The sequence below is a fragment of the Bos indicus x Bos taurus genome, chromosome X (assembly GCF_003369695.1).
Source record: "Bos indicus x Bos taurus breed Angus x Brahman F1 hybrid chromosome X, Bos_hybrid_MaternalHap_v2.0, whole genome shotgun sequence".
In the NCBI taxonomy this organism is placed as follows: Eukaryota; Metazoa; Chordata; class Mammalia; order Artiodactyla; family Bovidae; genus Bos; species Bos indicus x Bos taurus.
Genome location: NC_040105.1, coordinates 129,795,860 through 129,812,937, shown reverse-complemented (window position 1 = coordinate 129,812,937; position 17,078 = coordinate 129,795,860). Strand labels below are relative to the sequence as shown.

The following is a 17,078-nucleotide window of genomic DNA, read 5'->3' as shown; positions in this document are numbered from 1 at the left end:
GCAGAGACATTACTTTGCCAACAAAGGTCCATCTAGTCAAGGCTATGGTTTTTCCTATAGTCATGTATGGATGTGAGAGTTGGACTGTGAAGAAAGCTGAGCCTGAAAAATTGATGCTTTTGAACTGTGGTGTTGGAGAAGACTCTTGAGAGTCCCTTGGACTGCAAGGAGATCCAAACAGTCCATCCTAAAGAGGATCAGCCCTGGGTGTTCTTTGGAAGGAATGATGCTAAAGCAGAAACTCCAATACTTTGGCCACCTCATGTGAAGAGTTGATTCATTGGAAAAGACTCTGATGCTGGGAGGGATTGGGGGCAGGAGGAGAAGGGGATGACAGAGGTTGAGATGGCTGGATGGCATCACTGACTCAATGGACGTGAGTCTGGGTGAACTCCGGGAGTTGGTGATGGACAGGGAGGCCTGGCGTGCTGCGATTCATGGGGTTTCAAAGAGTCGGACACGACTCAGTGACTGGACTGAACTGAACTGAAACATGTGGTAACAATTTGTTGACTTGATTTTAATGCCAGAAATATAGCACTCTTAACTTTTAGCACTCATAATATCTTAATTTTATTACTCATTTACAAGCATTTATATAGTATAAAAAGCAGTCCCTTTCACCATCACCATGCATATTTCTATCCTTGGATAATCCCAAAGCACAATGAAATGTATCATTTTCATTTTCATCAGACTTTACTAGATGTTCACAAAGAGCACAAGTGAATCATTTTCAGTTTTTCCTTGGTCATCTCCACACTCTTTGACTGGTGTTACTGGGACACCGAAGGAGGCCCACATAATCTCCAGACTAGTTGATTGGTCCCTCAGTAATTGAGAGTGAACTTTATAAACAGATGCAAGCTGATAGTGGTGTTTATGTACTAATCATACTTGTTAATAAATAAGCCACTGTGGCCCAAAAGAGAGTGAAGAAAAATACATTCAAGAATCAAAAGTGAATAGTTATCCTCAACTAAACCTGGCTTTTCTGACCTTATTAATCATGGAAGTCTCCAAATAAGGGGAAGCATTGAAGGGAGGAAGGTAGGTGAAGGATTGATAGATTATTGTGGGTATCATAGGTATAAAGTTGAGCAAGCAAGAGGGAACAAGTTATGGTTTGGATCTCCCTGTAGGTGGTAAGAAGCTGTAGAGCAGGCCACGAATTATAACCAACAGCATAATAGCAGGTGATTCCTAGAGAAGGATCTGGTAAAAGGGTAAATGACTTTTTTCTTAGTTGGGGGGGGGTGGATTTTAACTTTGTTACTGAGACATGAACAAGAACTGCCGTAAAAATTATTTGTTGCTAAATCACTATATAATAACATTGGTAATTCAATTAACTTCAGTATAGCACTAGGAAAGAAAGTATTTTAAAAATCAATGACTACTTAATTTTAACAACAGGCATGAGAAAAAGGGTTTGGGGGGAAGGGGAAAATAACAAGAGCTGAGAAAAGCAAAAAAGCCACAGAAAGCCTGGAGACTAGAGATATCTCAATGCAAATCCATGATAAATGGATGCAAGGGGTTTTAATTATCAGCGGTTTAACAGAGCACCACCACCACCAAAACAACACAAAATAAAACAAAACCTTTAATGGCTCATATAAAAAAAAATCACTCTACAGAGGGGGAAAAAAAAAGCTCAAAGCTAAATAATACAAAGGATCAGGTAGAAATCAGAAACTAAGGGGATCAAAAACAAAAATTAATCCATCATCTTACTATTGCTAGATCATATATTTGTAGAGGATAGAGACTATTTCTAATTTACCTTTTTATCTGTTTCTTACTCTTTTAAATGCCTGGCATGAGTAGACACTCAAGAAATATTTAGTGAATTGAGTCAAAATGGATTCCTAAGCCATTGATTACTTTTAGGTTGACCAGTTACAAAAATCAAAATAAAAAACAAACAAAACAAGCACTCAGGGATCAAAACCAGTGGCAGAGAATTCCATCTGTTTTGCTCTCTGGTGGGGAAAACTTTAAGCAGAAGACCACTCCCAAACTGTCTTTTGATACAGATGTGAAATGCTACATAAAAACAGTATGAGAAGCACGGGGTATTGTATACACATACCTGCATGTGTGCATGCACACACCCACACATATGTATGCATGCAGTTTTTAACTGGAGTGGCTAAGTCATCACTATCAAAAGGTATCCAATGAAGAGTTTTGAAAAAAAAAAGAAAAGGTTTAGTGATATAGACTGAAATATACAACATATTACAAAAAATGTGGTTCCAGGGGACAAGTGAATTGCTAATGTGATATTCACAGAATGGCTGAAGAGAGGAGACTAGGTGAAGGAAGGTTTCAAATAATATTTAGTTCATCTATAAAGATTGTTATGGCTTCCCAGGTGGCCCTGGTGGTAAATAATCTGCCTGCCAATGGAGGAGACATAAGACACACAGGTTCGGTCCCTGGTTCGAGAAGATTCCCTGGAGAAGGGCATGGCAACCCACTCCAGTGTTTTTGCTAGGAGAATCCCATGGACAGAGGAGCTGGGCAGGCTATGGTCCATAGGGTCGCAGAGTCAGACACGACTGAAGTGATTTAGCACGCACATAAAGATTATTATGGCAGATTAGGATTATTGGGGGGAAAGATTACTGGGTGGGGAGGGCAGCCATGTTTTTTCACACTAGGTCTCCTCATGGCCCTGTCACTGACAAACCATTGAATTTTATTGATCTAGGCAACAGTATGGTGTTAAGAAAAAAAAAAATCCTCTCTAGGTGAGGCTACCAAGCATTGGGTTTGTTTCTTGTTGCTGCTGTGATTTCTTTATCCTCCGCCAGGGAAAATGAGTTTTCACAGACCTTCCCAACTTCCTGCCTTCATCTCGATGGCGATGAACGGCAAGCCATGGTGAGGTACCTGCTGGAGCTTAGACTGTGACCATGAGCAGGAAAGCTAATAGGCCCACATGGTCTCATTAGCACCCCACTCTCACCAACTGAGCTAACCGGCCCCAGATGAGTAAGACACAAAATGGGCTGAGAGACGATTACATTTTAATTTATCCCCTGGGAATATACAAGGGAGGATAAAGGGAGAGTGTTGAGATTGGTTACTATCAAAGAAACTACGCACTGTGAAAGACAGCATGTACAAATGCCCTCTATTTGGTGGCAGAAGTGTAGCATTTTCGTTTCACTGTATTAAACCGAGTTGGGACAAGGCAGCAAAGCTCCTGCTGTTGTGATTTCTTTTGTTTTACTGTTAAAGGGGCTTTAAGCTGTGTGACATACACAGCCTCAGGAAGGGACCTCGATAACTACTCTACCCTGGACCAGTAATTGCAATCAGGAATGAATCCAGGATCTGAGGGGCCTGCAGTTTAGGTTGTTGGGTAGAGGAGGGGAGCCTTAAGAACAAAGAATATACAAATATTTTTGGCAAATTTTATAAACACATTGCTAGGCCTCCTCCCAGGACCTTGGAAGGAGACCATGCAAATAAGGGGCCCAGAGCCTTCCTTTGCTAACCTCAAGGAAAGCCTGGGAACAATCTATAGAACAAACACATAATGTTAGGTCTCAGTTGCTATATCTAAAAGTAAAATCTTTTCTAATTTTTTAGAAAACTTAGTAAAATCTTGATAAAATTTGGGGCTCGTAGCATGGTACCACTTCAAACACTCCTGTGATATGATCTGATTAACCTCAAGCCATTGTGGATATTTACGACGTAATAGCCATAAATATATTAAGAGCATATTAATCTTATAACTACATAATGCCTGTCTTCTACTGACTTGAACATTTCACAACAATCACTTTACAAAATACTGAATGTCACTACATTAAGATGAAAGAGATTAAATGTCATCATTTATTATTTCATGAGTAGGTAAACTGAGAAACTCATTGAAGAATCTTCATTAACTTTCACTGTAACTTCTGTACTGACCATGAGACTGGTAATCTAGGAAATTTTAATAATTTTTAACAGAAGAGCCCTGAAAACAGGGAGATAGCAGAAATACTTCCGCCAATAGTTTATATGAAATAGAAAATCTATAACTCTGATGTGACTATGTAAAATGTATAATGTATCATGGTGAGGAAAAGATATTATCCTTTCATCTTTAACTATGAAATGATTTAGCATTTTCAAAAATTAAAAAGTAAATAAATATTTTGCAATTTTACTTCTATTCGTTTAAATCTGTCCTAGTCCAAAAGTGCACAGAGTAACATAATATCTTAGAGCTCCTATTTAATTAAATAAAAACACTTGAAACACTGGAGTCTAAAAATACTGATATTATTAATTAGTATATATCCCTTCCTCCTATCTACTGAACTTCCTACTTATCCCTGTTTGGTCCTGAAATGTCACCTCACCTTTATTCCTTAGTACAGTTTCAGATAGACATATAAGCTTGTTTCTTTTTTTTTTTTTTTTCCCATATAAGCTTGTTTCTGAGAAATGTATGTGGTAAATAGAATTGTAAAAATGATGTAAAATGGTGGGGAAGGTCTAGACAACATCAGATGATTCTATCTGCGATAAAGAAAAAGGCTGAAGTCCTGTGTTTATAGACTCGGTGGTTTGGAATACTATGACTTGGCCACAGGAATGCAAGCCATGAAAAGCATACAGCAGACCAGAGGACTTGGCACACTGCTATGGCTGAGCCAATAACCTCTATATAAATCATCAGGTGCATACACTCAACTGGGTCAAGTTTACCTTCATGTAAAGAACCGCCTCCATGTGAATCAACCACATTCAAACAGAGAAAGGAAAGGTATTTATTAGATTATACAAAATGTCTGATTCAAAAATATTTTTATAGCCTATAACATCATATCCACCACACACACACACACACACATTACATGTAGCAGTGAGAATCCTTCCTTGGAAATTTCTTTCTGTAATGAATATTCCAAATTATGAGAAGATCTGAAATTCCAAACATTATCTGTTCTCAGAAGTTGGAACCCAGTGTGTCCGCTTGCCCTAAAATTCTTCTCCAGTGCTGTTTGTCTCTTAATTATGCCAAAGGGAGTTCTTAATTGTATAATTTTTTTTTGCTGTGAACATCAGCAGCTCTGTCTCTTAAACTGCACTGAAAAATACTAGGGAGTCACAGCCTTTGTGTCACTTACTAAACTTCCTCAATAAAGCTACCAAAAGCTTTCTGAGGTGGAATTTTATACTTGCAAATGTCAATTCAGATCTGTTAGATACAGTGAACAAACTTGCCTGCTACAGCAAGCATTCCACCCAAATTGACTAGGTGTGGCTTTTTTTTTCATTGTTCAGTCACACTGAACAGAATCTGTTCTCTGGCTACATCTAGGTTGTCATTCCCTTTATCTGTGGCCTTGTAATAAGCAAACCGTACTCAATTTTCCAAAAGCAGACATGCTCTTCCGGTATCCTAGAAACAGATCAAAGAGTGGTTTGTGGGAAGACATAAGGTTCAAGGCAGTGATACCAATGGGTCTTAATATGCAGGCAGACAAACAACAGGACTGGAAATTTAAACGTTAGCTTGAATATTTTAGGGAAAAGAATCAGATGATCAGAGCAGGAGGGATGTGCAGTTAGAAGGGATAGACAGTTGTTTAGGGAGACTAGGTACCAAAGAAACAAAGTAAAATTATATGTTACTTCCATAGTAAAATCAAGATCCATAATAAAGAAAATTTCTTTCAAGTCAGACTGGTAAATGTCACTTAAAATTGCTCACACTAGCTCAATGACAACATGCCCACAAGGCAGCTTTCTAGACCACAAAAGAGGATCATATCAACCATCTCGAGGTTAGCTTTTTGTACACATAATAACTGAAGAAATTAATCTTTCATCAGTTTATCACATCATAACAGCTATTGTTAAATAATCTACAAGGTAGAAAAGCAATTTCCAATTGTTCCCTGGGGTCTTCTAAGTAATGTCTCATGTCTTCTGCTATGCTACAAAATAAATAGTACTCCTGTGAGTCATAACAGTCATATTCTGCAGCCTGAAATTACCCTCATTGAAGAAAAAAGGGAAATGTATTCTATTATAGAAAGCATGGAGAATCAAATTAGAAAGCATAAGAAGCTGAAAAACTCAATGAATCTCTCACTGGACTCCAAAAAAGTCACTCCCTGATCAATAATGCATGAAGGGTTGAGACTTGGCATGGAGATACTCAACAGGAGGCTCAACAGAAGATGAATAGTCTGCCTTCTGTCTTTACCCCTATTTTACCCCAGGCTCTTGCTCTCTGGTTCTCTGAAATAGGGCAGTTGATTGATGTCCCTTGACCTTTGAAAAAATATAGGCTCCAGCTGCATACGAAATGCTGGGCTCAGGTGTGTGATAAAATCTGGCTCCTATTCTTTGCTCAGTCTGAAAATGGGACATCCCACAAGAGGCCAAGAGTGGTAACGGTGGGTAAAAGGCTCCCTTGCTTTACTCCCCATCTACTCACATTTTCTGGACTCACCAAGCATATTCATTTCTCTGTGGCTTTATTTATACTATTCTCAGTATCTAGAACACTTTCTCTTCCCTATCCCTTCAAAACCAAGAACAAACTGAAATGCTTCAGCGTTTGAAAGCTAAGGACAGAGTTTGGAGGAGTTCAACCATATAAAGTATTACTAAAGGTCAAAGAGGAACTCCAGGGAGCTCACTGGTGACATTCTGGGAACGAATTTATCAATGTAATTAATCAGCACTGAATTCCAAGGCGAGTATTTTTGGCAAACGAGTAAACACATGAAATCTATTTATTTTACTTAACATTTTCTAGACATCCTGGAAAAAGTATCATGGAACAAAATTTTAGTGACTTGTTAATGCCCCTAGGACCCGTTTTTTGCATTATTCATAAAGATGTACCAATTAAGGGGTGCCCTATCTACACAGATGTCCTTGAATTCTGAGAAACAACTTTGTAATGAGATAGGTTTTGCTGAGAGCAGACTGACCTACTCCCACACTTTCCATGTATCTAAATATTACGTACATCTTTCAGTTTTCAGTGTGTTCATTATATAGTAGTCACCAATGAAATGGGTTACAAATAAAGATAACACAACCCTTTCCAAGTACTAGCCTGATAATGGTTTAAAGGAAGTAGGCCAGCTGGAATTAGAATGAGACACCATGGAACCAAATATGAGACCTGGAAGAACTCAGTAGACAGGGACAGTTTTCAATTCCATCTCAAAGAGTCTAAGGCCAAACTGCAACTGTATATTTTAAGGTATTAAGACAAAATGAATTCTCTGTAGGACACTTAAATCACTTTTTAAGTGATCCATTTAAACTCAATGATCCAAATACTAGACATTGGTTTAGAATGACACCAAAATATTAATTTCACCAAAGGGAAACTCTGTGGCTAGGTTAAGTTAAAACCCCCATCAAACACCTGGCCAGTATCCCTCAAGACTGTTAAGGTCATGGGAAACAGAAAGACCGAGAAACAATCACAGACCAGAAGAGAGAGCACAGATAGGATTCAAATAAATACACTGATACCCTGGATTGGACACTGTAACAGAAAGAGCACACTAGTGAAAAATCTGGTGAAGTCTAAAGAAAGTCTGGAGTTTAGTTAATAGTAATGTGTAGATGTCAGTTCCTTAGTTTTGACAAATAAACTGCATATAAGATATTAAAAGTGGGGAAAACCAGGTGATGGGTAATATGGTAAGTCTCAGTACTATCTTTTCAACTTTCCTTTAAATCTAAAGTTATTTTAAAGTGAAAAATCTATTTAAAAGTAACAACAGAACTATCAAAGAGCAAGGAAATTTATCTGAATTAATATCCTAAATTAAAAGGTTTTTATGTAATAATCATCAAACCTCCTCTCAAAATGTCCCTGCTCCTTTTATTAGTATTCTTCGATAAATTACATTTTTTGATTTATTAATTTACTGCATTGGGTCTTAGTTCTGGCACTCAAGATCTTCAGTTCCCTGAACCAGGGATAGAAGCCAGGCCCCCTGCACTGGGAGCATGAAGTCCTAGCCACTAGAACACGAGGGAAGTCCCTATAAGCTACATTCTGGGTGCCTGCAACCCAGTGTTTAAATCTCACACCTGATTGCTCCCTTCACATGCATAACATCTTCGGAGTGTCAATTAACATATTAGTTCGCATCCTCAATCCTTCGGTGACAACTTCCCAAAGTCCTTGCCAGGTTATTCCAGTGTAGATATGCACCCTCAAAAAAAAGGACACACATATGCAATTTTGAAAAAGCAGAGCTGTGACTTACAACTGATGGCATCTGAGCATTTTGGAACATAAACTGCATGTGCTGGGCGAACATGGCGGCGGCACTCTTTTGTTGAATCAGATTGTTCCGTCCATTAATTTCCAGCTGCGTCTTCAAATGTGGAGGAGGGTGAAGGTACTTGCAGTTCTCTCTGGCACACCGGCCCTAAAAATGAAGGATTTTATTAATTGACATTAATATATTTAAAAATCTGGTGTGGCTAAGAAAATAAGAAAAGTTTATTAATCTCTTAGCATGCGGGATGAACTGTTATAAGTACTTTATGTGAATTAATGTATTCTGTCTTGATACACCACCCCTAAGACTGATACTCTCATCATTTTTATCTTCCAGATGAGGAGATGAAGAGGAGTTGCACAGCTAACAAGTGACAAAACCAGAACTAAAACCTAGTTAGTCTGACCCCAGAACTCATTCTCATAGCCACCTTGCTCTGCTCCACTTTGGTATGCATCAACTTACATTTAAAATATAAAATATCAGGGACAGTATATAATCATAACATTACAGATGTAAATAGAAATTTCCCAACGTGAGACATAAAATCAAATATGATCTAGGATGTGGATCTACATATGTAATCAGGAAAAATACGGAAAAGTGTTAAATATATACACATAAATGTATCTTGTAACTTTTAGATCCATTATTCTGGACAATTTTGGCTCTAAAGTTCTTTTTCCTGAATCCATATAATGTGAGAAACTGCTTGAAATTCACTGATATTTTGTTAACTGAAAAATAAACCTCTTCTACCTCACAGTTATGCTGTTCTTTAGATTCTAGAGGGAATGGCCCCGGATCATTTGGATAACTGACACCCAAGTATATTTGGGAGTGTCAGGTATTTGAATGTTTTAGAGATGGTTTCAGCACTTCCAGACAGGATCATATGGCAGTCCTGTGGAACCAAACATGGCTTTGGTGTTACCTACATGCTGATGTGGCTGCTAATTATGGTGTTTACTGTGTGGCAGCAAAGGATGTCAGTGACCAGGTATTTATCACATTGTCAAATGTGTTATGTTGTGTTTGTTTAACTCAAGTACTGTACAAAGCAGCTAATGATGATCCCATTTGGATTACTAAGTCTGCCATAATCCCTTTAAGATAAGCACAACTGCAAGCCATTCTTTTTCCCACAGTTGCTTAGATGCTTTATAGCAGGAGCTTACTGGAGGGAAGGGTTGGTGGGGGGGGTGTGGGAAGGCAACTTTTTTTGTACCCAAGAGTGCAAGTTGCTAGGCCACCTGAATTCCCAGGAGAAAATCAGTTCAAGTGTTTTCAACAAATGCTATGAATTTTCCGTATTTATGATGCTTGAATGGACTATATTAATCACTCCTTCATATTTAGTTATCTTGTTATTAAAGCACTCCCGTAATTTCACTGGGAACAAGGTGTGGCCCTGAAAATTAGAGTTACCTATAATGTTGGCCTTCCCTTGTGGATCAGCTGGTAAAGAATCTGCCTGCAATGCAGGAGACTTGGGTTTGATCCCTGGGTTCGGAAGATCCCCTCAAGGCTACCCACTCCAGTATTCGGGCCTGGAGAATGCCATGGACTGTATAGTCCACAGGGTCACAAGGAGTCGGATATTGACTGAGCGATTTTCACTTTCTATAATGCAAAACCAGAAGCACTGCAAATGCTCTTTTAAATATCAGGTCAATGGGATGAGGTGGCTCTTTTACCTCCCCTGGCAGGGAACTGAGTATAACTTAAAACATAGCTTGATAAATAAAGGTAGCCACTATTATTTTCCATTAGGCTTCTCATTCTGTTTCTCCAATTTGATCAATTTATTTTTAATCAAATTATTTATAAAATCAAACAATTTCTTAGTTTCAACGTACCTTAGAAAAGAAAGCATTTATCGGTAGAGTTGAGGGTGGTATGAACTCAGTCCTCCTGAACTCATAAAGGTAGGAACAACCACATAATTTCAGCACATATAAGGACTGTAATTGAAGTGAAAGTCGCTCAGTTGTGTCTGCCTCTTCGTGACCCCATGGACAATACAGTCCAGGGAATTCTCCAGGCCAGAATACTGGAGTGGGTAGCCTTTCCCTTTGCCACGACATCTTCCCAAACCGAGGTCTCTCATATTGCAGGCGGATTCTTTACCAGCTGAGCCCCAAGGGAAGCCCCAAGGAAATCCTTATATGCACTAAAACTGGCGGAAATGGAAGTCCCCCCACTCCATTAACATGTCCCCCTAAGAGAAAATGTTAATTCTCTTTACATCTACTGCAAGGCAAAGATAGTCACAACGATTTCAGTCTCTAGATTCTCTACCCAGCGTAACTGGGATTATCTGGGTCAAAATTAACAGCTCAAGGGAACTGGTGGCACGTGGAGCCTTCCACAGCCAAGCATGGCAGTTTTAGGGTTTCTCTTTCTCCTCCTACTTCCCCAAGGGAGAGTCCTAAATCCTCTGCTCTCCTCTTTATTCTCTTTCCCCTGGAGAAATAAAGTCCGGGTAAAGTTTCATCTCTCACTGCAATTGCTCAGATCTTAAATCTCGATCTCTATCTCTGACCTCTCTTCTGAATTTCAGGCCTTTTTTAAAATCACTAACTGCAGTTGCATTTAGAAATCCTTCCCCCTAACCAGCTCTAAGTAACTTACTCCTGACCTTCCTTCTCCTTAGACTATCTTTTGTCTTCCTGCCTACTAGCATTTAGGACTATTGCTCCAGTTCCCAGGCTTTGGGATAGGTACATAGCAGCACTGAAAAAAGAAACCAGGCTCTTGCTGAGCAGGACTGCCTTAGGATCACAAACCCACCTTGATAGTTTACCCTGACCAGTGGCAAACACAACCATAACCATTTAAATAGGACACAATCTGTAACCCACCCCCAATCAGACGAGGACAGTCTCTTATACTCCGGAATTCAAAAAACAATAGATTTTTTTTTAAAGGAAAAGGAATACAATAAGTTTTTGCCATTTGTTAACAGTTTAGAGGGATCTTTTGATTAATTTATTTTAATTGGAGGCTAATTACTTTACAATATTGTATTGGTTCTGCCACGCATCAACTTGAATCTGCCCCGGGCATACACGTGTTCCCCACCCTGAACTCCACTCCCACCTCCCTCCAGGTAGGGTAGACTTTTAACATCATTTACATTGAATGTAATCAAGAGGGGAGGGGAGGGCGGGAGAGAACATGGTTTATTTGGACCATTTCCTGCCAATGTACAGATAAAGGCTTGCTACCTGCCTCTGTGCTTTTACATTACTGTCCTTTACAAATAATAAGTTTTCTTAAGTTTTTTCTTGGGAAACTAATGAGATTTTTACCAAGTAAACACAGTATACAGAAATAGAAAAAAAAAAAGAATTACACTTTAAAAATCACATCAAGGTAGGTTATAAAACTAAAGTATGGAATATGACGCAGCCTAAGATTTTAAAAAAACTTACTCATCTTAGTTATGAGATTGTACTTGATTTATAAAGCATTCTTTTTTGAATGACAGAATCCATAATTTAATTCTATAACAATGCAAATGCACAACCCTACCTTACCAGAGATTGCTGCTTATGTTAAAGAACGCTTATAAAAGAGAAAAAAAAAAAAACCCTGCATTTTCAATCGAAACAATAGATGAGACCAAATAATTTAATATCAATGTTATCTGTGAAATACAATATTTCAAAAGAAAGCCAAGCCCCTTAAATTTTTTCAAAACAACTTTAGGACTCAGGGTAATATATTTATATGTACAACACTTGGTAGCAATAAATCTCCTCTGTATTCATTCTTCAAGACGCCCAAACTTAATTATAGGGCAAAATACTTTTATTGGAGTTGGGGAGGGGGTGGCAAACTTTGTTTTTGACATTTGCTAACATTTGCTTTTAGTCCCTGTAGGGGATTAAGGATTTCATAAGCACGTATGGATGAGATGGGGTGGAGGCAAAGGATGGATTTGCCCACCACAGTAATCACTTATTGTTTTTCTGTCCTTTGGAAAACCAGTGACTGTGAAGTTTTCCAGAGGCCAGCTAAGCACTGTGAATGGGCCACAAGACTATCACACCAGGTCTGTAACAGCCCAGAAGCTATCTTGGCAGAAAAATATCACCTGTTGGGTTTCCCAAGCCAAGTCAGTGGTGTCCAACCTCCTTCTAGACCCACAGGTTCAAGAGTTGCCATGTGCTCAGTGCAGACTCACAAAATTAAAGAAATCAGAGTGCAAGCTCATTTAGGCTTGCCTCAATTTCACGCCTTTTCCATTTCCTTTGGCCTTAAAAACAAATCATTCTCATCAGATCTTTCACTGTGATACTGAGTCAAGAAAATAGCAAAGTGATTTGATAAGAAAGTGATTCTCTGCTGAAATAAGTGTTACTATATCTACACATCTCCCTGCTCCCCTATTCCATCTACTCTCTTTGAAAAAAAAAAAAACAAAAACACCCAAAAAGCAGCACAGGGAGAAAATGACCAATGAAATTTCTGAAATACATCAAAAAGTTGATGACAGACAAAGGAAAAAGTTGCAGAGCATTCATAAAACCTCCAAAATTCAATCTATTCCTTTTCCTTACCTTCAGGCTTTTCACAGTACAAAGCCTTCGACTGAAAGAGAAAAGTAGCATTGTAGACATTCAAATCCACCTAAGTCTTGGGAGTTTTGAGAATGAGTCTGTCAGAGACAAGACTTTCCAGGCACTTGGTGGTAGAAAACTCCTGTGAAAAGTACTTTTTTATGTTCATGAGACAAAGCTCTACCATCCATCAGAATAAGAAAAGGACCCCAGGAAGCTGAAAATTACCCTTTGTCAGTCACCAGTATCTTAACAGGAACAGCTGTTTGCAGAATGACTTGCTTCTTCAAATACATTAGGAATTATGGGAGGCGGGGGGGAACCTCTCAAATACAATAATAACTGGATTACCTTTTCAAAGACATCTCATTGCTCTGCTACACTACCTAGAGTTAAATGTTAAATAAAGCCAACAAATAGGTGATTTGATTTCTATAAGAAAATGATTTCATTTTAATGATCATGTATTAAATGAAAAAACCTCTTGATTATACTGCCCAACTAAAACATACTTACATGCATGGACATGGCTTCTCAGAGGAAGTAACAGTGATTTTAGAATAACACATGATCCGTACTAGGTTGCCTGGTTCCTACAACCCTCATGGACCTTTTAAGGCTAGGAACAATCAACACATGATCCGTACTAGGTTGCATGGTTCCTACAACCATCACGGACCTTTTAAGGCTAGGAACAATCTGAAACAGCTAAAAGGCAACATCAACATAAACTGAGTATCACCAGATATCAACACACTAATGGCAATTTCCCACTTTCTTTCTCTTAAGAGTTGTTTTTATAAAAATGTGTATCCTCCAGAATTGTACCATTTATGAATATATGCACAAAAAGCATCCTTAAAATCTTACATACAACTCAATTTAAACTTGGGATACAGACAAAAAAATCTTTCTTTAAAAAGGCTTTAATAAACCACTTCCTGAGTATACTGAAGGCAAAATTAATGAGGCTGACCGTCCCTCCACCATGGAGAGGGCAGGCAAGCACTCCACCGCCCCCCCAAGTCAGCACTGCGTCTCTTCTGAACTCTGCTTTCCTTTTTTTTTTTGTTATTGAAGTCTAGCTGATTCACAATATTGTGTTAATTTCTGCTGTACAGCAAAGTGATTTAAGTTTTATATATATATATATATATATATATATATTCTTTTTCATATTCTTTTCCATGCTGGCTTATCACAGGATATTGAATATAGTTCTCTGAGCTATACAGTAGGAGCTTGTTGTTTATCCATTCTCTGTATAATATTTTGCATCTGCTCATCCCAAACTCATGAACTCTGCTTTCTTGACATCCCATATACATATACAGAGGGCAATGACTTTGGTGCAAACCAGAGACCAAGTCTGAATAAGTAAGAAGCTGGGAGGAGAGCAGAAGAATTTTCTTGCCTATCTGCCTCAAGAAAGCTTTCGAATGGTGACCTCCAAAAGATGAAGGGAGGAGGAACTCAACAATCACACTGTTGTTCTCTGCAACAGCCCACGAGATAACCTGATTACCAGAACTGAAACATGTAGGGCTGAACCGGATTTTAAGGAACATCTCCTGCACCTTTATCTTACAGAGAAAGTGAAGGCCAAATTGATGATGTGGCTCGTCCTAATTAACAAGCAGCTCAGTACGGACAGAAGCCAAGTTTCCAGACTCTCACTACCCAATATGGATTTTCAGTTCAAATGACTCTTTCTCTATAAAGATTTTCCTGAAACCATGTTCCCACCCCCACTCCTCCACTCCCTTTTATCTCTCCCTCGTTTGTGCTTCCAGCTGCATCTTGTACTCAGTTTTATCATGGCACTTATCACTGTGTACATTGATAAATTGTTTGCATGCCTATCTCCCCATTTGACTTTGAGTTTGTTTAAAGGCAAGACTGTATCTTCCTCATCTTTGAACCTCCAGGGCTGTTTCTGTGCCTGGTGAATAGTGACTACTCTATAAAAGTTTGCTGAGTGGATAAACTTCGTGGGAATAATTTTATAGGGTATCACACTAAGCCTGCCTTAGAAGCCTAATTGCTTCTCTTGCTATTTCCTTCCCTAAGTTCTTTCTTCTTCCTCCAGAAGAGAACAATAGCCAACACATGACTGAGGCTGTTCCTGGTTTTCTGATTCAAATGAACCGTTATTTTATTCAGGTATAGTAAATAGTTCATTTGTTACTGCTTATTTTTTTAAATGAATATATACTCTGACATGTATGTGACCATCATGGCTGAAAATTCCTGGTCATTCAGTATACACTGAATCAGAAATGTTACGAACCCAAGGCACGCAGACACAAACCCTGGTATAATTCCCAGGGGTCTGTGGTCACAAGAACCGCCCAGGATATAGAGCCCCTATAAAACTGAATAAAGGAACCTGCAGCAGATTCATATTTAATCAGCACCTGGGCCTGCCCAAGGGGAGCACTGCTTTTCGAGGGTCAGTTTAGAATAAAGTGCCTCCTCCAACTGCTCCATTCCCACTCTTCATTTCTCTAACCAGCTGCAAGTCAAATTCCCTGAAGCTACTTAGACAAAGGTGGAATATAAGGCTTTAGGATAATCACACCGGGTGAGGCCTTCCTGTGCATCTCTACTGACCTCTTACAACAAAAATGTTTCTGCTGTGCTTAAGACCCATAATTCAGCTGTATTCACGTTGAACATTGATTCTCAAATAATCATGAGCTTGAACTTTTTCTGAAGAACAAATAACACCAAAAATCATAGTTGCTGTTCATAGTGAAACCAAGCCTGCCTCTCCAATACCCCAGGTCTGCTCCCTGCCCACTTCCCAATTTTTCCCCCTGTGGTCTAACACCTTCAGTTGCTTGAGAAAAATGTGATATCTGTTCAATATGTTCCTCAGGAATGTATCATCTCTGTTTACAAAACAGACAACCAGAATCAAATTAAAATCCCCAAACAACTGAAGCACACAGGTACCGAGTTACCAAAAGTCAGAGGCGTTTCTGATGCTAAGTATTCATGGAAGCTGTCTTTAAAGTAGTTGATGGCTGCCAACAGAAAATGTCATTAAAACACAGAAAAAGAGGAAAGAATGAAAAGAATGACATTGAATTTGTTACTCCAAGAATTAAAATACACAGAAAATCATGCACCTTCAAGAAGCTACTTGCTACATAGGCTTCTTAGGAAGCAACATAAAAGGGGTGTCTCCCTCCACCCTTAGGCAGTCAGATCTCTGGCTCTCAGCATTGCCTCGGCTCCCTTTTCTGGACACCCGTCCAGTCACTACAGCGACTCAGAACCAGGACAGAATGGACACTGGCTGCCTGTACCCTTTCTTCCCGGCTAGGGCTTCCATCTGGGCTCACATCTACGGTTGCCAGATTTATCAAATGAAAACACAGGACTCCCAATCAAATTTGAATTTCCCATAAACAAGGACTCATTTTTTTTAGGATAAGTATGCCCCATACGAAATATTATCTGGCAACCCTCTCCCTATCTATTCGTCCACTCCAGTGAGTTAAGCTAAATAAAGTCAAATCCTCAAAAACCCATTTACCTCCCTTTACCTTAAGGTCATAAGCAGCCCCCTCCATTGGAAACAGCCTAGGCTCTACTAGGCCTTCAGTTCCCCCAGAGCAAAGCAGAAGGCCCTCTCAGTCCCAGCTTACCTGACCAGCTGCAAGGAATTTAAGGAAGTTGACTGTTGGAGAAAGCAATTTTTTACTCCCTGGCTCCTCCCACCAAAAGCTTCACACGGCTCCCTACCCAGTCAGCCACTCCACTTTCCCAACCACTGTGGCGCAACAACTGTGTATTCAAATGACTTTGATGCCTGCCTGCCAGAGCTCCTCCTTTAGACTAGGATGGGGGGAGGGCGTGGTGAGTGACCACTGTGCCGATCTCCTGACTCTTTAAGTCTATATAAATTTTCTTGAACATATGAATTATTACAGGAAGAGGAGGCTTTTATGTTTTAAAGTTGTTTTTTTTTTTTTTAGCAGGGGGAGGGAGAGGAGAGCAGATTAACTTTCATTTCTTCAGTCCTGTCGGTGGCATACTCAAATTCAAGCAAAAGTCATCCAGTGAAGCCCAGGAAAACATCTGCTTAAGCATCATGTTTCTACAAGCACACAGAAGATGGATGCAGATACATATTCACAACGTGCAAAAAACGGCATGAATAGCCATTATTTGCATAGATGTCTTTTACAGTCAAGCCTTGATTACTCATATTAAA

The 17,078-nt window shown here is 39.2% G+C and overlaps 1 protein-coding gene across 14 annotated transcripts in view; it reads right to left on the bottom strand.

Annotated features, from left to right (window-relative positions):
- MBNL3 (muscleblind like splicing regulator 3) overlaps positions 1-17,078 on the bottom strand; it is a 121,103-nt gene that overhangs the window by 28,580 nt on the left and 75,445 nt on the right. For 11 of the 14 annotated variants that reach the window (XM_027533093.1, XM_027533096.1, XM_027533097.1 and 8 more), the window contains one exon: positions 8,268-8,432. In XM_027533093.1, the coding sequence (XP_027388894.1) occupies positions 8,268-8,432 (165 nt within the window). The other 3 variants (XM_027533102.1, XM_027533103.1, XM_027533105.1) reach the window with 2 other exon arrangements.